Genomic DNA, 23,799 nt, shown 5'->3' on the forward strand with positions numbered 1-23,799 from the left:
TTCTACCAGCTTAGGCCAAAACTTCCTCAAGGCACAAATTCTTTGCCCTTGGATGGTATACTGCCACCACCAAGTGATTTAACAAAGAATCAGGGAAAGGACCACTTGGAGTTCCTGTTCCCCCAAAATATCCCCGAAGCCCTTACACCCCTTTCCTGGGGAGGCTTGAGAATAATATCCTAACCAATTGCTTACAAAGTGATCACAGACCCAAAACCCTGGGTCTTAGGACAATAGAGAAATCAGTCAGGTTCTTAAAAGAAGGATCTTATTTTAAAAAAAGGTAAAAATCACCTCTGTAAAATCAGTATGGAAAATAACTTTACAGGGTAACAAAAGATTAAAAAACACAACAGAACTTTTCAAAGTTACAAAAAACAGGAATAAACCTCCCTCCAGCAAAGAAAAAATTCACAAGCAGAACAAAAAATAATCTAACTCGCCTTGCCTGGCTTTTACTTACAATTTGTAATATGAGAGACTTTTAGGATGGTTTATATGAGAAGGAGTTTTCTGATCTGACGCTTCTCTGCTTCCCAAGAGAACACACCAAAACAAGGCCTTCCTCCCACAAGATTTGAAAGCATCTTCTTTCCCCATTGGTCCTTTTGGTCAGGTGCCAACCAGGTTATTTGAGCTTCTTAACCCCTTACAGGTAAGGAGGAATTCTAGACTACCCTTAGCTGTATGGTTATGACAGGGAGAGAGACTATTTAGAGCAGGGGTGGCCAACCTATGGCTCCAGAGCCACATGCGGCTCTTCAAAAGTTAATATGCAGCTTCTTGTATAGGCACTGACCCTGGGGCTGGAGCTACAGGCACCAACTTTCCAGTGTGCCGGGGGGTGCTCACTGCTCAACCCCTGGCTCTGCCACAGGCCCTGCCCCTACCCTACCCCACCCCACCCCATCCTCTGAGCCTGCCATGCTCACGCTCCTCCCCCCACAGAGCCTCCTCATGCCACGGAACAGCTGATCTGGAGGTGCAGGGAGGGAGGGAGGTGGAGGCGCTGATTGGTGGGGCTGTCCTGGGCGGGAGGCGCTAGGAACGGAGGCAGGGGGGAGCTGATGCGGGGCTGCTGATGTATTACTGTGGCTCTTTGGCAATGTACATTGGTAAATTCTGGCTCCGTCACAGGCTCAGGTTGACCAGCCCTGATTTAGAGCAACAAAGGCCCTGTTGGTTTGGGGAAAGATTGCAGGTATGCCTGCAGAGTGAGAAAGGGGCAGAGTGAAATGATAAGGGAAAGCCTGGGAAGAGAAGTTAGCCTGACCAACAGGGAATGAGATGCCCTCCCTTGGGAGCCCTGGAAGGGGGGGTGGGGTGAGAAGCCATTTTGGGGGTAGTCTGGAGCCAGCCATGGAAAGGGCAGGACTGGCTGTGTGGGGATCCAGAAAAACTCAGACTCATCCATCCAAACCCTCAAGGAGATTGGCGCTAAAGGAGGTATCCAGATGGATAGAGGGCATTAGATATCTATCTGTGGAGGACTGATTGTTTAAAATTCAGCGCCACACTAAATGGACACAAAGAAATAGGTGGGCAGCGTCGTCTTGTGAGCCTATCATAGCGCGATATTAATATTGTTTGATTTTTCCGACCTCCACTGTCTGTGTGTTCTTCGTTTTACATGGTGGAACTGCTTCAATCTCAGAGTTGCAGGGCACAACAATTGTGTAAAGCTTTAGTGTTTAACAAAAATAAGTACCCGGAGAAATACTGAGTGGATTGATAAACAGGTGTACATCAGTAAAAACTGAACTCCTTTAATAAAAAATCCCTGGTAATTTATCCATGAAAAATCAGTAAAAACTGATACGGAAGACTATGTATATGCTGGTTTCAGAGTAGCAGCCGTGTTAGTCTGTATTCGCAAAAAGAAAAGGAGTACTTGTGGCACCTTAGAGACTAACAAATTTATTAGAGCATAAGCTTTCGTGAGCTACAGCTCACTTCATCGGATGCATTTGGTGGAAAAAACAGAGGAGAGATTTATATACACACACACAGAGAACATGAAACAATGGGTTTATCATACACACTGTAAGGAGAGTGATCACTTAAGATAAGCCATCACCAACAGCAGGGGGGGGGAAGGAGGAAAACCTTTCATGGTGACAAGCAGGTAGGCTAATTCCAGCAGTTAACAAGAATATCAGAGGAACAGTGGGGGGTGGGGTGGGAGGGAGAAATACCATGGGGAAATAGTTTTACTTTGTGTAATGACTCATCCATTCCCAGTCTCTATTCAAGCCTAAGTTAATTGTATCCAGTTTGCAAATTAATTCCAATTCAGCAGTCTCTCGTTGGAGTCTGTTTTTGAAGCTTTTTTGTTGAAGTATAGCCACTCTTAGGTCTGTGATCGAGTGACCAGAGAGATTGAAGTGTTCTCCAACTGGTTTTTGAATGTTATAATTCTTGACGTCTGATTTGTGTCCATTCATTCTTTTACGTAGAGACTGTCCAGTTTGGCCAATGTACATGGCAGAGGGGCATTGCTGGCACATGATGGCATATATCACATTGGTAGATGCGCAGGTGAACGAGCCTCTGATAGTGTGGCTGATGTGATTAGGCCCTATGATGGTATCCCCTGAATAGATATGTGGACAGAGTTGGCAACGGGCTTTGTTGCAAGGATAGGTTCCTGGGTTAGTGGTTCTGTTGTGTGGTGCGTGGTTGCTGGTGAGTATTTGCTTCAGATTGGGGGGCTGTCTGTAAGCAAGGACTGGTCTGTCTCCCAAGATCTGAGAGAGCGATGGCTCGTCCTTCAGGATAGGTTGTAGATCCTTGATGATGCGTTGGAGGGGTTTTAGTTGGGGGCTGAAGGTGATGGCTAGTGGCGTTCTGTTGTTTTCTTTGTTGGGCCTGTCCTGTAGTAGGTGACTTCTGGGTACTCTTCTGGCTCTGTCAATCTGTTTCTTCACTTCAGCAGGTGGGTACTGTAGTTGTAGGAATGCATGATAGAGATCTTGTAGGTGTTTGTCTCTGTCTGAGGGGTTGGAGCAAATGCGGTTATATCGTAGCGCTTGGCTGTAGACAATGGATCGAGTGGTATGATCTGGATGAAAGCTAGAGGCATGTAGGTAGGAATAGCGGTCAGTAGGTTTCCGATATAGGGTGGTGTTTATGTGACCATCGCTTATTAGCACCGTAGTGTCCAGGAAGTGGATCTCTTGTGTGGACTGGTCCAGGCTGAGGTTGATGGTGGGATGGAAATTGTTGAAATCATGGTGGAATTCCTCAAGAGCTTCTTTTCCATGGGTCCAGATGATGAAGATGTCATCAATGTAGCGCAAGTAGAGTAGGGGCATTAGGGAACGAGAGCTGAGGAAGCGTTGTTCTAAGTCAGCCATAAAAATGTTGGCATACTGTGGGGCCATGCGGGTACCCATCGCAGTGCCGCTGATTTGAAGGTATACATTGTCACCAAATGTGAAATAGTTATGGGTCAGGACAAAGTCACAAAGTTCTGCCACCAGGTTAGCCGTGACAGTATCGGGGATACTGTTCCTGACGGCTTGTAGTCCATCTTTGTGTGGAATGTTGGTGTAGAGGCTTCTACATCCATAGTGGCTAGGATGGTGTTTTTAGGAAGATCACCAATGGACTGTAGTTTCCTCAGGAAATCGGTGGTGTCTCGAAGATAGCTGGGAGTGCTGGTAACGAAGGGCCTGAGGAGGGAGTCTACATAGCCAGACAATCCTGCTGTCAGGGTGCCAATGCCTGAGATGATGGGGCGTCCAGGATTTCCAGGTTTATGGATCTTGGGTAGCAGATAGAATACCCCAGGTCCTGGCTCCAGGGGTGTGTCTGTGCGGATTTGTTCTTGTGCTTTTTCAGGGAGTTTCTTGAGCAAATGCTGTAGTTTCTTTTGGTAACTCTCAGTGGGATCAGAGGGTAATGGCTTGTAGAAAGTGGTGTTGGAGAGCTGCCTAGTAGCCTCTTGTTCATACTCTGACCTATTCATGATGACGACAGCACCTCCTTTGTCAGCCTTTTTGATTATGATGTCAGAATTGTTTCTGAGGCTGTGGATGGCACTGTGTTCTGCATGGCTGAGGTTATGGGGTAAGCGATGCTGCTTTTCCACAATTTCAGCTCGTGCACGTCAGCGGAAGCAGTCTATGTAGAAATCCAGGCTGCTGTTTCGACCTTCAGGAGGAGTCCACCTAGAATCTTTCTTTTTGTAGTGTTGGCAGGAAGGTCTCTGTGGGTTAATATGTTGGTCAGAGGTGTGTTGGAAATATTCCTTGAGTCTGAGACGTCGAAAATAGGATTCTAGGTCACCACAGAACTGTATCATGTTCGTGGGGGTGGAGGGGCAAAAGGAGAGGCCCCGAGATAGGACAGATTCTTCCGCTGGGCTAAGAGTATAGTTGGATAGATTAACAATATTGCTGGGTGGGTTACGGGAACCATTGTTGTGGCCCCTTGTGGCATATAGTAGTTTAGATAGCTTAGTGTCCTTTTTCTTTTGTAGAGAATCAAAGTGTGTTTTGTAAATGGCTTGTCTAGTTTTTGTAAAGTCCAGCCACGAGGAAGTTTGTGTGGAAGGTTGGTTCTTTATGAGAGTATCCAGTTTTGAGAGCTCATTCTTAATCTTTCCCTGTTTGCTGTAGAGGATGTTGATCAGGTGGTTCCGCAGTTTCCTTGAGAGTGTGTGGCACAAGCTATCAGCATAGTCTGTGTGGTATGTAGATTGTAATGGATTTTTTACCTTCAGTCCTTTCGGTATGATGTCCATCTGTTTGCATTTGGAGAGGAAGATGATGTCTGTCTGTATCTGTGCGAGTTTTTTCATGAAGTTGACAGATTTCCACTGTATACGGCTAAATTCAGTGCCTTGCATAATCACAGGTTTCAGAGTAGCAGCCGTGCTTTTTCTACAAAAGAAAAAGGACACTAAGCTATCTAAACTACTATATGCCACAAGGGGCCACAACAATGGTTCCCGTAACCCACCCAGCAATATTGTTAATCTATCCAACTATACTCTTAGCCCAGCGGAAGAATCTGTCTTATCTCGGGGCCTCTCCTTTTGCCCCTCCACCCCCACGAACATGATACAGTTCTGTGGTGACCTAGAATCCTATTTTCGACGTCTCAGACTCAAGGAATATTTCCAACACACCTCTGACCAACATATTAACCCACAGAGACCTTCCTGCCAACACTACAAAAAGAAAGATTCTAGGTGGACTCCTCCTGAAGGTCGAAACAGCAGCCTGGATTTCTACATAGACTGCTTCTGCCGACGTGCACGAGCTGAAATTGTGGAAAAGCAGCATCGCTTACCCCATAACCTCAGCCATGCAGAACACAGTGCCATCCACAGCCTCAGAAACAACTCTGACATCATAATCAAAAAGGCTGACAAAGGAGGTGCTGTCGTCATCATGAATAGGTCAGAGTATGAACAAGAGGCTACTAGGCAGCTCTCCAACACCACTTTCTACAAGCCATTACCCTCTGATCCCACTGAGAGTTACCAAAAGAAACTACAGCATTTGCTCAAGAAACTCCCTGAAAAAGCACAAGAACAAATCCGCACAGACACACCCCTGGAGCCAGGACCTGGGGTATTCTATCTGCTACCCAAGATCCATAAACCTGGAAATCCTGGACGCCCCATCATCTCAGGCATTGGCACCCTGACAGCAGGATTGTCTGGCTATGTAGACTCCCTCCTCAGGCCCTTCGTTACCAGCACTCCCAGCTATCTTCGAGACACCACCGATTTCCTGAGGAAACTACAGTCCATTGGTGATCTTCCTAAAAACACCATCCTAGCCACTATGGATGTAGAAGCCCTCTACACCAACATTCCACACAAAGATGGACTACAAGCCGTCAGGAACAGTATCCCCGATACTGTCACGGCTAACCTGGTGGCAGAACTTTGTGACTTTGTCCTGACCCATAACTATTTCACATTTGGTGACAATGTATACCTTCAAATCAGCGGCACTGCGATGGGTACCCGCATGGCCCCACAGTATGCCAACATTTTTATGGCTGACTTAGAACAACGCTTCCTCAGCTCTCGTTCCCTAATGCCCCTACTCTACTTGCGCTACATTGATGACATCTTCATCATCTGGACCCATGGAAAAGAAGCTCTTGAGGAATTCCACCATGATTTCAACAATTTCCATCCCACCATCAACCTCAGCCTGGACCAGTCCACACAAGAGATCCACTTCCTGGACACTACGGTGCTAATAAGCGATGGTCACATAAACACCACCCTATATCGGAAACCTACTGACCGCTATTCCTACCTACATGCCTCTAGCTTTCATCCAGATCATACCACTCGATCCATTGTCTACAGCCAAGCGCTACGATATAACCGCATTTGCTCCAACCCCTCAGACAGAGACAAACACCTACAAGATCTCTATCATGCATTCCTACAACTACAGTACCCACCTGCTGAAGTGAAGAAACAGATTGACAGAGCCAGAAGAGTACCCAGAAGTCACCTACTACAGAACAGGCCCAACAAAGAAAACAACAGAACGCCACTAGCCATCACCTTCAGCCCCCAACTAAAACCTCTCCAACGCATCATCAAGGATCTACAACCTATCCTGAAGGACGAGCCATCGCTCTCTCAGATCTTGGGAGACAGACCAGTCCTTGCTTACAGACAGCCCCCCAATCTGAAGCAAATACTCACCAGCAACCACACACCACACAACAGAACCACTAACCCAGGAACCTATCCTTGCAACAAAGCCCGTTGCCAACTCTGTCCACATATCTATTCAGGGGATACCATCATAGGGCCTAATCACATCAGCCACACTATCAGAGGCTCGTTCACCTGCGCATCTACCAATGTGATATATGCCATCATGTGCCAGCAATGCCCCTCTGCCATGTACATTGGCCAAACTGGACAGTCTCTACGTAAAAGAATGAATGGACACAAATCAGACGTCAAGAATTATAACATTCAAAAACCAGTTGGAGAACACTTCAATCTCTCTGGTCACTCGATCACAGACCTAAGAGTGGCTATACTTCAACAAAAAAGCTTCAAAAACAGACTCCAACGAGAGACTGCTGAATTGGAATTAATTTGCAAACTGGATACAATTAACTTAGGCTTGAATAGAGACTGGGAATGGATGAGTCATTACACAAAGTAAAACTATTTCCCCATGGTATTTCTCCCTCCCACCCCACCCCCCACTGTTCCTCTGATATTCTTGTTAACTGCTGGAATTAGCCTACCTGCTTGTCACCATGAAAGGTTTTCCTCCTTCCCCCCCCCTGCTGTTGGTGATGGCTTATCTTAAGTGATCACTCTCCTTACAGTGTGTATGATAAACCCATTGTTTCATGTTCTCTGTGTGTGTGTATATAAATCTCTCCTCTGTTTTTTCCACCAAATGCATCCGATGAAGTGAGCTGTAGCTCACGAAAGCTTATGCTCTAATAAATTTGTTAGTCTCTAAGGTGCCACAAGTACTCCTTTTCTTTATGTATATGCTATATATCCACATGTTAAATACTATAGGAGAGAATATCTTTTTCTCAATAATGCCAAATTGATGATTGTTGAGCTGTATAATCAGAGCTTCAAAAACTTGTCAGATCCTAGTAGCCAGGGAGAAAACTGTATTTGTTCTCCAGAATTTAAGCTATCAAGATGCTATTTTTAAGGGCTATTTTCAAAGGGAAAGAAGGCAGGTGGGTACCTAACAGCCCTTAGTGCCTTCAAAAATCTCCTAAACCTGCAGCCCTTATGTTTTTGCAAAGAAACCTGCTGAGAGTGGTGTCTGCCATTGGTTTTCTGAGTGAGTTGATCTTCTGCAAACAAGTACCACCACTTCTCTCCCCCCACTCTGAGATCAGACCTCTGGGGAAAGGAGAGACTAATGGGAGTCAAAACAAGATGCTGCTCCTGGACCCTATTATGGGGCACTCTATCTGCTAATAGTTGTGTGGTCAATTTGAAGCTCTCCAATTCCCTTGGCTGCTGGAAGGAATAATTCTCTGTGTTCTGCCTTCCTACCCAGATGCACCTGGTTGCCTCAAATGGTCATAAGGGGTCTCCACTAATTGCTTCTTCCCCAGCCTCCAGTTTTTGGGATGTCTCCAGTGAGCAGCTTTAGTTCCTACCTCTGCTGCTGCTCATAGATTTTCCAGGCTGCAACAGAGTGATATCTGTTTATTCTTGACAGTTTCACTGTCAGGATCATGACTGGGACATGGGCAGTGGGGCCTAATAGTACCACCCATAGGGGTGGCCAAGCCTGGAGATTAGAACGGGAGCCACACTGGAGTCAAGAATCAGGACCACAGGATGCCCCGGGGCATAGTGGAGAGCAGAGCTGAGGTCAAAGGCAAGGAACAGAAGCCAAAAGCCGGGGCCAATTGGTGATCGGAAGATGTGGCAAGGAAGTGGAATCGGAGATCAGAGCCAGGGATCAGAAGCTGAATGCCAGAGCTTCTAGGTGTGCTGGAGACGTGGTTGGGAAGTGGAACCTAAGGTCAGAGCCGGGGTGTCAAGGATTGATAAGGGCCGGAACTGAAGCCTGGTGTAAGAGCAGGCTGGGCAGGGGTAGGGGCAGGCACAGGAAACAGGATCAAGCGCAGCTGCAGGCTTGGAACACGCTGAGCAACCAGCAACCTCTGGCTGCTGCTGAGTCAAGTAGCAGCTAGCTCTGCCCCTCCACCAGTCAGGAAGTGCAATCAATCAGGCAGCCCCTGTCAGGATCAGCTGTGACCATTGCATTGCTAGAAGACTGACCCTGCTGCAGCTGGCTCCCTGGCGTTCACTGTCACTCACAGGCTTTCCATTAGGAGGGGTGAAACTGATGAGACTCTTGGGTCAGTTTTCATTCTGCTGCACCCTGGAAAAGCTCTGAGCAGCTGCAGGTAAACTGGAGTTGTTTGTCTGCAGTCTTAACACAGCACTGTGTTGGTTTACCCTAGTCTCAAGTTTGGAAGGTTAAGTTTCTAGCTCTTATGATGGGTTATATTTTTTAAAGAGCTTAGATCTTTCCAAAGTTAATGGCAACCATCTAGCAAAATCTTCCTACTAGTTTTGGACAAGTGGGTTTTTCGAGTTCTGTCAATTGAACCTTATTTAGTGTCCAGTGTTGAGTTATTTTAAACTTTTGATTGCGTAAGTGAGGTCTGCAATAGAGATCAATGTTGTGGCGCTCGAGGCAGGTAACTTCTTATTCTGTTCTTCCCACATCAGTCTTCATGACCCCACAATGACCTCTTATGCAAGGCAAAAAATTACTCATGCAGTTCGGTAACTGGAATTAGATAGATTCCACATATTACCATTTGTTACTGAAGAGCCTAATTAATCTGTGCTTTTCCCTTTGGTTACGAGTCCCAGCTGAGCAGGCTAAAAGGCATGATTTTCACAGTGGATGGTAGGCATGGGAGGTAGCAGAATCTGGTTATTGTTAACAACAATTTTCCTAGATGAATCAGATAAAAATTCATTCAGCTAACCTAATCAAATACTATACTTTTCATTTAGTAGCTAAATCATTTCTTCTTAGGGGAAAAAATGACACAAACACTTTAAGAAAAATAATATACATACCCTAAAAAGGAAATGAAATAAGCATGTTAAATATTTAATGAAACACAGTTATGAAAACATTTTGTAAACTATTTCTTAATTTAATGAATCTGGTATTCATGAGAGGTGCAACATTGATAGCTCAGGAGAATGAAGTCCTCCATTATTGGCAGTAGCACTGTGGGAGTCCTGACCCTGTTTTGGAGTGATCAGCTTTAGGGGCTGTCAAAAGTAGTGCAGTCTCAGAGCCAATTCAGGGATTTGCTGCTCTGCTATGATTGCCAGCAGATGGCCCAGCTATGGTGGCTTTGTGATGTGGACTTCTATCCAGAAAGAGTTAGACTGAAATCCTCTGAGCTCATATTACACAGATCACCAAACAGCATTTAGATTGTAACAGTTTTGTTCACTGTGGACCTAGACTAAAATTGATGACCTAGAGGCGCCCTGGTTTTTTTATCCCTGTACTCAGTCCATGGAGATACCTAGACACACATTTTGACATTGTTGAGTTCAGTCTTTGTACACAATGAAATGTTCCATGTAGAGCAATGTGAGGTTCCTAGTGAAATGCTCTGCAGGACAATCTGAAGCTAAGCTAAACTTTCTCATCATCTTGAGCTTTGTTTTTTCTAGTCCCCCCCTCCCTTTGTTTCCCCCATGCCCAAACAAAATCCATTGATAAAGGGTTATATACCATATATCCATATGTACACAGTTCCCAAGGCAGTCGGGGAGAGTTTCTCTGTGAATAGAGGTCAGAGATTGCCAGTCTCTCATAAGAGGTTAGAATTCTGTCCACTTTAAAACACACAACTGTTTGACAGGTACTCAAGAAAATACTCTGGACACAACTAGTCTAGTGAATTGATGCTGGCTGTGTCCTCTTCCATTTCTGAGTGAGCAAAGAGCTGTCTTCTTTACACCTGACCTCTGCCAGAATCCTAGAAACTTCTCAGTCAGGCTTTAGGCAGGAATATAGCACAGAGAGAGGCCTGGTACACAGCTTTCTCCTAGCCATGGACAGTGGGTAAACAGCCATACTCATTCTGGCTGAGACTCTGAAAGCAGAGTAGGGGATTTAGTCATGATTCCCATTAATTTAAATTGAAATTCCATACTCGGCTTTGAAAATCTAAACCTTTGTCTCTCTCCACAGTATTTGTCACCGCCTATCAGACCTATACTTGAAGGAAACCTGTAGTATACACCTTTTGCCATTGCTTTTTGCTCTGCTTTTTTGTAGATATTGGGTATTGATTGATACCCAATATTGATATTGATGATATATCTCTGCTGCCTATAAAGTACTTGCCTTTGGATCTTCAACAGTCTTCTTTCTAACCTTGCAAGTTTCTAACTTCAAACGTTTTTGATACAGTTGGCCATATGGGTGTAGCACATTCAGGAATTAGCAGTGAATGGTTATCGCAGGGTGAGATTGCTCAAGTGTAAACTTAAAGGAAACACCATGAAGGAAGTTGCTGGTGCTTTTAAAGTGTATACAATAGCTATTATGAAATGTCTTGGGAATACTGTCTGGCTTGAAACTGCCCTGCTGTTTAAATACACGGATCTATTAAATACACGGAGCTATCTCAGTACATTGCATGCATGGAGAAGAGGGCATGTTCACACAGTGACTATTAGTTCTGATGTAGGACACTATGTGCTATATCCATTATTAAAAAATGTCAAAACAATTAACTGGATGGTTTAGTCAAAGTGAGCTAAATATGCTCCTTAATTCAGAAATAATCTTGTATTGTACTGATAGAATACAAAGCATGTGTCTAGTGCTTACTCAGATGCTTTTTCTTGTGTGTTGCTTTCCAAAGTAGGACTTTTTTGTGGCTTATTGAAAAGTAGAATAAAATCTAGTCTGGGGCAGTACCATCTGACTCGCTCAGTGTAGCATTGAACTTTCACCACTGTAGCGGGAAAGGTTAAGTGCTGTTCTCAGATGTGTACACAGCTCCCATTTGCTCTAGCACATGCATTTCTGAAAAGCTGTGGCTCTAGGTGTGGGTATCGAGTCCTGCCTTGCAGAAGGCACGTTGCCATTTAAAGTTCTTATCTTTTTGTAGTGGTGGGCCGTATGTATGCGCCTTTTAAAAATCTTCATTATTACCCCCAAAATCAGGATCTGATGAGCAATTTGATCCTTATGTTGCACTGGATAGCAGGGTGGATAAAAACAGATGATTTTGGGTGTGTGAGGAAAATCAAGAAAATTGATTAAAAAAAATTAAATCTGATTTTTAAATTTTGTTTACATTGTTTTTTTCTTTTTAAAAATAAACCTGTTTAAAATGAAATATGAATTGAATACAAAATTTGTTAAGGCCTAAACTTCTTATAGTCTCTTAAAATGTTTAAATAAAACATAAATATGCCGAATCCATGAGCTTCTCAAAAACGTTGACTTAAAGGCTGCTTTTCTGTGTAAACTTTGTAAAGAAAGAATCAGGGGGAAAACGTCTAACTTTGGAGGTCAAGCTTTATACATCTGGCATAACAGGTGTGTACTGTATTAAAGGCTTGTTTTTTTTAATAAAAACAATTTTTATATATGCTGTTTTGTGTGTTTGTTTAACTTCTAATTACCAACCTAATGAAGCTTGACATAAATCATGAGCAAAAAGTTAATTATCTAGTGAATAAACAATATATCATTCACCATTTTCTAACCTACTAAAAATGTACAGTTAATAAGAATCTGAAACTATTGAGAGATAATTGCTTAAATCAATGTATATAGTACACCCTCCTCAGTAGCAAAAAGATGTTGTGTAAAATGTTGTTTAAAAAGGCTCTATTCAGTTGTAAGTTAACATGTTTCAATGGTCATATCAACCAATGAGAATGCACTTCTCTTTAGAAAATAACTGAAGTACAAATGGAGAAGTTGATTAAAATTGATGATTGAAATTGCCTTATCCACGCTGCTGTATAGAAATGCATGTTGCGGGTTACTTGATGTTTCCAGTATCCCAGAGAAGGCCATAGCAATGCCAGTTACAGAATCCAAATATCCCACGTTTTAATCCCCAATATTAACTATTAAATCATGCCGCTGCTCCTTCTGATTGTCCATTAAAAATGAATCATTGTTCTAGTTTGTGTTATCTAAGTGCATAATTGCCATTCTCTACATATTTGTGTAGTTCTTATGGAATTTTCTTATTTACAGTACATGACTCTTTATATTGGTATAGACAAAATCTTTGAAAAACACTTCCTTGTTGAGAGTGGTGCACCATCTCTGAGATTAAATCTACTAACCACCAATTTATTCTTGTTGAAGTCACTTTGCTGATGTTCTGGTCCAGAAACCTCAAGTACCTAAAGCTGCCCAATTAAACAAACACCAGAGAAGTGAAAAGTCTATTACTTCAATAGCAAACAGCAAATTTTTCCTGCTACTGACTCACGTGTACCAACCAATCCATGTAGTATAGGAGCACCTGGATCTGAAGTTCAGGTTCTGTGTTTGGACCTGGATTGATGCCAATAGTGTGTCTACAGTCGTGAAAGTCAAGACCACGTGGAATGGGCTAAGTCGTTTTATTTAAGATTTTTCTAGCTGAAGTAGTAAGCATTCAGTAATTGTTTCTTTTTTCCATCCCGTAAGGGAGAATTTTTTTCTCCAGTCAGTTGTTTTTGAGATTTGAAACTCTGATGTATTTTCATTTGCAAGTGGATATTGCATCTTTAATTGCGTTCCTTCTCGAAGGAATTGCAGATTTCCATAGTGACCAGTGCGTACCTGGAGAAAGTAATTTTGGATCTGTCACCACTAATAAGGATTTTAGTCTGATGACTGTAGGGCCGCTTTAGCCACCTGTTATTGTCATGGTAATCGGATTGTACTCCGACATTTTGTGGGGTTGTTTTTAATATGTGAGACCATGAATAGTTGCCAGATACATCTGACTACATATGAGAACTGTTCAAGCTGATCTTTTAGAGAGGGATGCGAATGCTACAAGTGCTGAATCTAATTTGCTGGTAATGACATAACTAATTTGAGAGGTTCCTTGCAGTTAGTGCCTAATTGTTTAAGTAAAGCTATGACCATTTTGGTTTGTCAGATAATTGCTGAAAGGAAAACAAGGGGATTATAACAGAGTTACATTGGGTTCTTGCAGCTGAATTTTTTTTTCACTGTAAGATAAGCTTATGAACTATTGCCCAAGCTAACATAGTAAATCTTCCTCAGAAAACGTGACATTTCAGAGGGTGGAAATATTAAATGGCCATTGGATAACCACTAGCGTAAAGGGGTCAGAATAATTCAGTTTTGGTTTGGCATAAGGCAAAGAGCTTCTTCCCATCCCCACTTCTTTGCTCAAAAGCCACCTTCTTTCAGATCTTCTCTTTCCTTTGAGAATGGCCTCTGTAGTTCCCCAACGTGTATGGGTGCTCGCCTCTGCTCCAAACTCTGGCCCCTGTAGAACAGCATTTTCCAGTAGGGTCAAATGAACATCGCCTGGTGCCGATGGAGCCAAAAGGGGCTTTTAGAACAGACTGAGGTGCCGGCTCAGATGTCTGTGACAAAACTGTCTACAGCAGAACTTCTGTGCCAGGCTCTCCTTCGATTCTGGCACCTCCAGCCGTCTTGTTTCTTCTCTCCTTTCTTCAGCCACAGAGGAATCTTTTTAGTGCAGAAGCCTGGGATCTGCCAGCTCAGCCAGGTGGATTTCAGATCTCTGACATCCACTCTGCCTCAAAGGATAATACTACTTCATCCAAAGTGGCTAGAAGTTTGCCACTCTGGCCATCTCCTTGGAACACCTTTGTGCACAATTGTGTCTTTGTTACTGTTGTCCTTTAGTCCCTTTGGTGCGATCCTTTTGGCAGTAGCCTTCTTCTGCCTCACATTGGCCAGCTCCTGCTAGGAGGTTCACGTAGAAAAAAACTGCATCTTTTTGCTCATTTTATCCAAGAGCCCCAGGGCACCATGTTCTCATCTCATCCCATCTCCTGTTTGAGAAGCATCATGCTCACTAGAAACCATGCCTTTCAGATACAGACATTGATAAGGAACATGTATGGGAACAAGCAGATTCAGGATTGACTTCTGTGACTTCTCTTGAAGATTTGGTCACAGATTCAATCTCTTTGCTGGATGAATCTCTGGCTGATGGGCTCAGGATTTTCTGGTGAGTATATCCAAGGCATTGAAACATGGAGATAGCATTCTGCCTCAGGGACACCGGTTTTCAAGGGCCTCTGATTGTCTCTGCCTGTGGCTGACAGGGTAGATTCTACCAGGTGTCACAGTGAGAATTCATGCTCCCAGTAGGCAATTCTGTGCTGCGTGGTTCTATGCTCAGCGTGCAAATATCCCATGTGTTCACGTGCACAGGCCATGTCTTCTGAGAACAGGTTACTGGTTTTACTTGTTCCTTTTTGTCCAAGTGATAGGCAAATCTGTCTGTTGGAACAGCTGATAAATGTGAGTGACTTTGTTGAGAAATGGGAATCTGAAGGTAAGGTGTAAAAGAGACAATTTCACAAAGCTTTACCCCCATCCAAGAAAATATTCCTAGAACATTGTTCCTGGAAATTTGCATCATAGTTGTCCTTGCATGTATCTCGTTTTTTTCTACTGCATGTTGGCTGCAGTATCCCCATTGTGTCACACTGAAAAGTAAGTTTTGTCTTCCTTGCTGTCGGTCTAATCGCTCATCCAGCCTGCAGATTCATTACAGTAAATCCCTATGCTTCTTGTTAGGCATGCTTTAATATAGTCTTTGGAAAAATACCAAGCTAGTTCACCTCCATAATCTGCTAGTGTTTCTTAATTTTTGGTTGTCGCATCCTGTGCATTAGGATAATTACTGTCTTTTTGATAGCAACATTATAAACTCAATACCATTAACTAATTGTTAGGCTGTATTGTTTGTATGTACAAGGCCTTATCTTCTTTAAGATTATCTCAGGCATGTAGAATATTCTTAAAAATTCACGTTTAAAAACAGCTTTGCTTGCATTCAGCTTTTCAAAATTGTTGCCTGATACGATCTCTGTTTCGCAGAAATGTGAAATGTTGCCTTGCTTTATCCTCCCTGTTGCTTAGGATCATAACCACAGTAGTCTCCTATTTTAAAATCGTTTATTAGCCAAGCATTTTTTCAAACTTGTTTGTCATCATGACATCCATTGTGATTTACCCTTCACAGAATACTATTGATGGGTCAATTTAAGGTCAGATGATCTGGGAGGAAAATGGGGTTATATTTTTAAAAAAGGAGAGGGATTTTTTTCCCCCTTTTCCCTTCTTCCTTTCACACACTCTTCATAAAAATTCCTCTTTGCTCAACCTCTTCTTAAAAATTCACCTTTGGGCAGAGCATAAGCCTGAATAACTTCATCCCAAAAGGCAGATTTGGGGAAAAGTTATGAAAATGGGTGTATCAATATAGGGATAACAGTTGCTGTGAAATGACTACTAGTATAATCTCGCCTAATGGCAAAATGTTCCATGTATGGAAGTTTGCCCATCTGTGAAGGTACCCTCTTGATGGCATTGCACAGCAGTTGCCTACGGAACTGTCTGTAAATATAAGGGCAGTCCTCTGTGTTCCACATTAGCTCTAAGTTCTGAGGAATATTTCAGTCACATGGAGCTGACTGACTTTTTGCAATCCTGGCAGCAGCAGCCTTTCCCAGACTGAGATGGCTCACCATTCATCCATCATGTCACCAGCAAGTTCCACTGATGGGAGCCTTGTTGGAAAGATGGGCATCTTGTGTGGGCTTGTATCTCTGCTTTAAAAACCCTGTCCTGGAGTCTTACTGGTGTGCATATGAGCATTTTTGGCATCCTGCAGAACTTTATATCTTTCTCTTGTTCCTTTTAAGAAAAGACCATTGACAGTTACTTTCCCTTAAACTCGCAGCCAGTGGGCTGGTCCTTTTTTGGAAAACAATATTCTCCAGAACAGTCCGGATCCTATATTAAGTGAACATGTCATAGCTAGATGGAGTTTCAATACCAGGGGAAAAATGAGGAGTTTCTCCTTCCCTAGTTATACAATAAATGTTGTGTTTCTGTTTCCATTCTAAAGGCACTTTCAAAAGGATAAAACCTGTAACTTGCCATTCGAGAGCCCACCCTCAAACTTCTCTTACCAAATTAAAGATTGTGTTAGCAGTTTGTAAATACCAAACACACTAACATGTGCCTCTTACCTGTGATGGATACTTGCATGGTTTGAAACTCAAAACTAAATTTGGTTGGCAATTGTCTTAAACATTCCTGGTATCTGGTGAAGGAAATTAACAGAAAAAAAAAAAGTGGCTATTAGTTATATGAAGCGATTACTTTTCTTGAGGATTTTTAATACCCCTGGTCCATGGCCGAAGAGTGTCAACTAGTGAGATGTGGTTTCAATTTCTAGGATAAATATGTGTTTTATAACCTTGCATAAGGTTTTTCAAAGGATATTAAATGAATGTAAGTACTTAAAGGACTATTTATATAATGTTAAGTTAATGACACCAACTAAGAAAAGCCAGGAAATTCAAGCAGTTTTTAAAAAAAATTTAATAAATAGAATGTGTCTTCCACTATTTTGTTTATTATGGCTGGTATAGTTGTACTTGTAAAATTTGGGTTTATTTTGACTTTGTTTTGCAGATATGCACAATATAACATATATCTATTCTTCATTGTGGCCTGGAGAAATATTAAATGACATTTATTGCTGGGGTATTTTGACATTCAGTCAAGTTTGTTCCCTTCATTTAAAACTTGTACTTGAAGTATGGATTAGAATTGACAGCAAAAGACTAAAGCAAATTGATGATGGAAGATGTACTAAAGTAACCTCTCTCTCTCTCTCTCTCTCTCTCTGTTTGATATAGTGAAGGACGCAGAGAGGGGTTGTGCACTAGGTGCAAAGCAAGAAGATGTCTCCAAGGTGAACAATCCAAGGCTTCTTCCGGAGAAGTTTCTTCAGAGGACAGCAAAGGTAGAGTCTCATCGGAATAACGATCTGTCTTTCGTGTCAGAAGGGCTTGAACAGCATTATGCTCTGAAATAGCCCTGCCTTTGGCCTCCCTGCAATCTTCTGCTAGTGTTCATTGAATCCAATTCCCCTGTGTACGTATATTTTCTTCACACTCTGATAAAAGCTTGAGTACTGTGCCATTTTTGCCAGTTACCCTGGTTTAAAATGCATTTGTTTATTATACAAAATTACTTAGCAAGATTCAAAAAGGGATTGGACATTTATATGGATGTCAAGAATAGTGAGAGCTCCCATAATTAATTATAACAGTTTTGGAAGGGATATTAAACTTCACGTTTAAGGTACTCTCTAACTATTAAGAGATAATCTGCCCTCACACAGATCTCATCCTATCCCACACCTGCTGCAGGGGTGTCAGAAACATCTGGGTCTGGCTAGTGCCAGAGACAGGGTGCTGGACTAGATTGTCCTCTGATCTCAGCTAGTATGGTGATTCCTACGTTCCAGATTTCACTGAGAAGTGAATCTTCAGCCCTTCTAAAAGGATTGCTTTGAATAAACCCAGACAATTAGCGATAATATTTCGGCTTGTATCCAGTGATTTATATGGGCCTACAAAAAATATACCCAGTATGAATACATCTGTGAGAAGTGACATTTAATGGAATGCAATTTATTATTCTTTTTTAAAGCCATTTTGTATAAAGCCCTAACTCTGGAGAAGCACAGGGAAAAAATGTCTGCCAAACTCCCCGCAGTGTGCCCTTTCCTCTCCTGTAGTTAGCATTGGATCCACAGAGGCACCGTTTTTGGACTGGTCTTTCTGCACTGATTGTTGAGCAGTGAGTATACAAGGGGAAGATTTTACAGAAGTGACTTGTACATTGTGGTAATGTACTGCTGCTTGTCTGGTTTTGTTCTGTAATTAAGAAAAGTGCCGTAAAGAGCTAACACTTGGGAGATGCACAGTTCCACCATCACCGTGAGCAAGATGGCACACTTTGTTTGGCGCAGGAAATCACTTTGTAAATGGGCACTGTTTTAAAAAAAAAAAAAAAAAAAAAAAGTGGGGGAGGGCCAGGGAAATGTGCTGTGTCTTCTGAATTTCCAGGGTGTTCTGCTATGCCTTTGTGCTCTCCTTTCACCATTATTCTGTTACAGGACATGAAAGTTTCTCTGATGGTGATAACTGTAGAAATCCTGTGATTGTTCTAGGTGGTCTGTATCTTAGAGAAGAAGCATTCCAGAGCAGCTACAGGCTTCATCAAACTGCTGGCGGACAAGAGCAGTGAACTCTTCAAGAAGTGTGTCATGTTCTCACCTGTGGACCACCGAGTGCCTAGAGCCTATGTGTCTTTGGCAGACTGCCCTCCGGACTTTGTAAACAGGCCTGAGGACTACTCCAGTACACTCTTCATCTGTCGTATTGTGGATTGGAGGGAAGACAGCAACTTTGCAATAGGGTACGTGGTTACTAGCAGATCTGGAGAAAAAGGAGGTTTCTCTTTTGGACCCCAATTTGATTTTAGTTGGATATTGCTACAAACGCATTAGATACACAAGACAAATATCTTGCTGCTATTACTCTACAGAGAGGCCCCCTGTCATGTCTCAGGATAGCTGCATGCTGGTTAAACATTATGGCTCTTGACTATATAAACTGCTGGCTTCCTCTGGGTGCTGCCAGATAAGTAACTAATCTCTGCAATGTGCTAGGGCCCTCATAGTGCAAGTATATAATAAGGTTATCTGTCTCAAGGAGCTTGCATTCTGAGCACTGGAACTAACTGTAGGTAAGCAGAGAAATTGACCGGCTTAACCGTTATGCTAGCAGGCTTTCCATGCTATATGCTCCTTTTCCCCTCCCCACTTTTCATCAGAAGAGTTCAGTCTGCATCTTCATTTTATTCCTGCTTCTCGTTATCGTGAAGGATGCTCTGTTCAGCAGTGCAGGGGGAATTCTTGAGGCTCTGTTAATGTTTTCTTTCGTTGGGCGATCAGTGCTTCTCTTATCTGTCTTTTTGATGTGCAGTATTGTGCATCCTGATTTGGCTACTTCAGTAGTTTCCAAGATGTAAAGGGTGTTGTCAGGAAACCAAACTGAAGAAACTTTCCATGATTGTCTTGGTACATAGTGGTTTCCTCTGGGACTCCTCTATGACTTCAGTAAGAGCCCTGGGGAGCTGGTCACGTAAAATGTTGATGATTGATTTCAACTTTAACAAAATACATTTGTTTAAACACTGAAATAGAATGAAACCTGTGAGAGGCCCTCAAAGGGCCTGGTAGTTTTCTGGCTTTTACTAAAGGTGGCTGCATAACACTGCCAAATTAATAGAGAGGGACTGGAGAGGGCTCAGATTTTATTTTTGCTTAGAATAGGTCTTTGTGGTTAGCAGGTGACAACAACTCATCATGTACTTGACTTTGTGCACTTTCCAGATGTACCTGTTAAGCCAGGGGACAAAGTTAAGAGTCTGTGATCTGTTCTCAACTCCAGCCTGGGCTTTGTTGTCTCAAGGAATATCACTTTCTCTCTCTTGTATCTGTTTCTCTATTGGTAACATGGGGGTAGCCATCTTTTTGTAACATGTTTTGAGATCTTTGAATGAAGATCACTTAATAAATGGACAATATTTAAAAATCATTATTGAGAGACTAGAAGGGGTCGGAAATACGGTATTCTACTCGTTTTTCCCCTTTGTGGCTAAAACTGGATCCATAGTGATGTTTTGACCTTAATTCTTATAAAGGAAAATTAGTCCATTAGATGTTACCATCTCTTGAAGATTTTCTTGGTGCCTCTTGGACTTTCTCCAGAGGGTAATGACATAGGTCTTGCAGAATCAAGCAAACAAGTGTCAGAGCAATAACATTATTAGCTAAATGTGGCCCTCTTGCATTCAATTCTTGCTCAATTATTAATCTATAACATTATACTTGTGTGTAGAGGTTGGTACAGTACTATGTTCAATGATAGAACATGAGAATTAGAACGGGTGACCAGAATCTTAACATAAAATTCATTCTACATATTGTAGACTGTGATCAAAAGATTCATGGTTTTATTTTTAAGTTAAAGGGCCTCCAAAGTCACTTCTATTAAAAATTATAGGGAACCTTATAAGAAGGCCTAATAAGGACTACTAAGGGTCTATGTTAGAGGGGACCCAGACTGAAGAGGAACCAGTAGGTCTCATGTCTACATTCTGCACCACTCCTGCCTAATGGGAAAACAGTCTTAACAGGTCTTCCAATCTCTCTCTCCTCCCCTGAATACCATGGGATCTACAAGTAACATTCTGTAGGTGTTGGCAAACTGCCATCGGTACAACACTCTCCTTTAGCTCATCCTGTGTTTATATTTTTCTCCAAATGAGCTAAAAGAAAAAAGTGGCCACCACATTTTGGGAAATATAGCTGAGATATTTCTGAAATGCACCATCCTTCATGAGCAACATCAAGGTTCACAAAATGTTTTCTTTCTTCATGGTGACTGTGTGTATCATTGGACCCATAAAATAATGGGTGAGCTAGGGGACTTGGTAGAGGACACTGTGAGCTGCTGCTCAACACTCCAAGTTCAAATGCCACCTTGAGATTTGTTGCTACACATTTTGGGGAAAACCTGGCGGCATCCTGGAGGTGAAAGTTTGGGGCGCGGGTTCATTTTTGTGACTCTTGAGTGCCACCTGGTGGTCAAAGGTGAGATTCTATCTTCTCTGAAGAAGGCCACTATTGTCAAGTTGGAAACGTGTAGTTTTTGTTTTGTTTGGAACAGGTGGAGGGAGAGAGAAAAAAAAGAAGAAAGGAGAGACTATGATAAAATGGATACAGATACATATGGAGATGGTGATATCCAGAGGATGTGCAGGGATACCCAAAGCTCTGCTCTGGTACATACCCTTCCCATAGAGTAGTATTTGGAGTGATATTACTACAGAGAAGTGGCATTTAATTTTCTCCACTTCAAGCAGTGGTTAAAACAAACCAGCCTCTAAGCCAACCTATCCCTTTCTAGACAGATGAGAGACAAGTGTCAGATACAGGTATATTCTAGGGTACTTTGTTTTTGTGGTTCAAGCCAGTACCGTATGTTGGTAATGAATCTTCTCCACGGTCTGTGATCTGTCACTTTCTCACTGCTGCTGTCTGTTCCTTAGAGACTGGCCAAGTGAACTCCGATCTCCCAGCCCCAGTATGGAGTTGGGTGAGTCTATTAAACAATAGCAAAGTAAAATGTAAAAGCACTGGCTTCATCTACATTAACTTTTAGACACAATGACACATGGGCCCACATGACTGTATAATTCAGGTATGCAGTGGTGTTGTGACCATGTCGGTCCCAGGATATTCTCTGTATCATTCAGGATCTTAAATGTTTGTCTGTCAGAGTGAGGATAGTTATCATAGAATTTAAAATAAAATGTAACCTTTCAGTCTGCCCTTTCACTTCTTGTAGCTGCTTCAAAGCCAGCTCAGTGTTTTGAGTTCCTGTAGTCTTTTTTTTTTTTCTTTCTTTCAAATCCAAATGTATTTAGATTGAAGGGAAAAGACCAGATGGCCATCAGCAGCCCAGTGTCGGCAACAAGATGAAATGCAACAGCGTTGCCTGCTCGTTCTTCCTATTCATACAGGATTAAGCAGACTGATGATTTCACAATTAGAGTCACAGAGGAGGCTCAGGCCATGTCTACACTAGCGAGCCCACAGCAGCACGGCTGTACTGATGCAGGTGTGCTGCTGCAAGATCGCTTATGTAGCTGCTCTACACCGACGGGAGAGAGTGTTCCCTTTGACAGAATGAAACTACCTCAATTCGTGGCAGTAGCTATGTCAGTGGGAGAAGCTCTCCTGCTGACATAGTGCTGTGCACGCTACCACTTATGTGAGCAAAACGTATGTCGCTCAGAGGGGTGGTTTTTTTCACACCCCTGAGTGATATACATTTTCCCGACATAAGTGGTAGTGTAGACATGCCCCCAGTTAGAGGGTTGTAGGAATTTTGCAACAATGGGAGAAGTTTGATAAACTAAGGCTATGGCCCAGTTCCAAAATGTCTCCAATAACAGCAAAAGCCAAGGTGTGGCCATGTGTTATGGGAATATAGTACTGTAGTCCATAGATCCATGGAATTGTCTGAACAGTCTCCCCAAAGTCATCTGAAGTGGACAAACCAAAGCTTTTGAAATAGTCTGTCCTGTACTGGCCGAGACTTTTAGTTTTGGTCATTGTGATTCAGGAGAGTAATAGAGAAAGATCTGTGCACACAGACCATCATTTCAACCCTTGATCCCTTTCCTCAGTTTAGGCTGAGAGGTACAGAGAGATGCCAGTCTGTGGTAGGACAGGTGGGATGCTAGAGCAAATGTGTTTTGTCAGGATGAATAAGTAGAAAATGGAGAGTTTTGGTTTGAGTTTTTTTAGTAATCAGCTGGTTAAGGAAGAAAAGTTACATATGATGGTGATGTTATTTGAGCCAAAATTGCCAAGCCCATTAAACCAGAGCGCCTTCTAAGGGTTGTATGGAACACTACTCAACAATACAAGATTGACTTTAAGTGATCACTAAAAAATCATATCTTGAATCACCTTTCTTTGACGACACAATTCAGTGTTCAGTGACTGAGTAGTCAAATCATTTTGCACTTTATATGATCTTCTCAGACTTTCAAGCAAGGGAGGTCTATATTTTTGAAAGGAGATATCAAAAGACCTTCTAGATGCTACTGGAAGTGATGCTTATGATTTGGTTGGGGGTCCCTTTTTTTCTGTGGCTAAGTGCAAGGGGTGCTGGCCAGTAACCCTAAGATGGATAATTACAGTCTTCTTGCCTAAATTTCTACTGCAGTTTCAGCCGAGTATGTCATTCTTCCATTCTCTTTCCTAACTGTTGTGAAGTTCGTTGCAGCACACCGTTAAATTGTTGCTGCATTTCAGAAATGCAAACAACAGTGACACAGTTGAAACACTGGGAACATTCTGCATATCCAAATTACAGGTACACAATTTTTTGCCTGTATTAGGAAAGTAATTAGTGCCTGTTTTCACTCTTGAGTGTATTTATATATCAGTTTGTAAAGCCCTTTATTTTGTCTGAAAGGATCCCAGGCTGTAAGATTGTTATGAATGAGATTCTCTTCTAGATGGGGATTAAATATGGTTCTTAAAGGCAAGTGGAAGTGATTCACCATCATTTGCGCCTTTTCAAATCTGACTGAGACTGCTTGTAAACACGGATATTTTGGAGAAATG

General features: G+C 42.4%; 1 protein-coding gene across 10 annotated transcripts in view; it reads left to right on the forward strand.

The window, feature by feature from the left end:
* Nucleotides 1–23,799, forward strand: part of DIS3L2 (DIS3 like 3'-5' exoribonuclease 2) — a 284,495-nt gene that overhangs the window by 97,579 nt on the left and 163,117 nt on the right. For all 10 annotated transcript variants that reach the window (XR_006274028.1, XM_043491795.1, XM_043491797.1 and 7 more), the window contains 2 exons: nt 17,438–17,544; nt 18,760–19,007. Coding sequence is in view for 9 of the 10 variants with exons in the window: in XM_043491795.1 (XP_043347730.1) it covers nt 17,438–17,544; nt 18,760–19,007 (355 nt within the window). In the remaining variant the exon portion in view is untranslated. The remainder of the gene's footprint in view (nt 1–17,437; nt 17,545–18,759; nt 19,008–23,799) is intronic.

This window comes from Dermochelys coriacea, chromosome 9 (genome assembly GCF_009764565.3).
Source record: "Dermochelys coriacea isolate rDerCor1 chromosome 9, rDerCor1.pri.v4, whole genome shotgun sequence".
Classification (NCBI taxonomy): Eukaryota; Metazoa; Chordata; order Testudines; family Dermochelyidae; genus Dermochelys; species Dermochelys coriacea.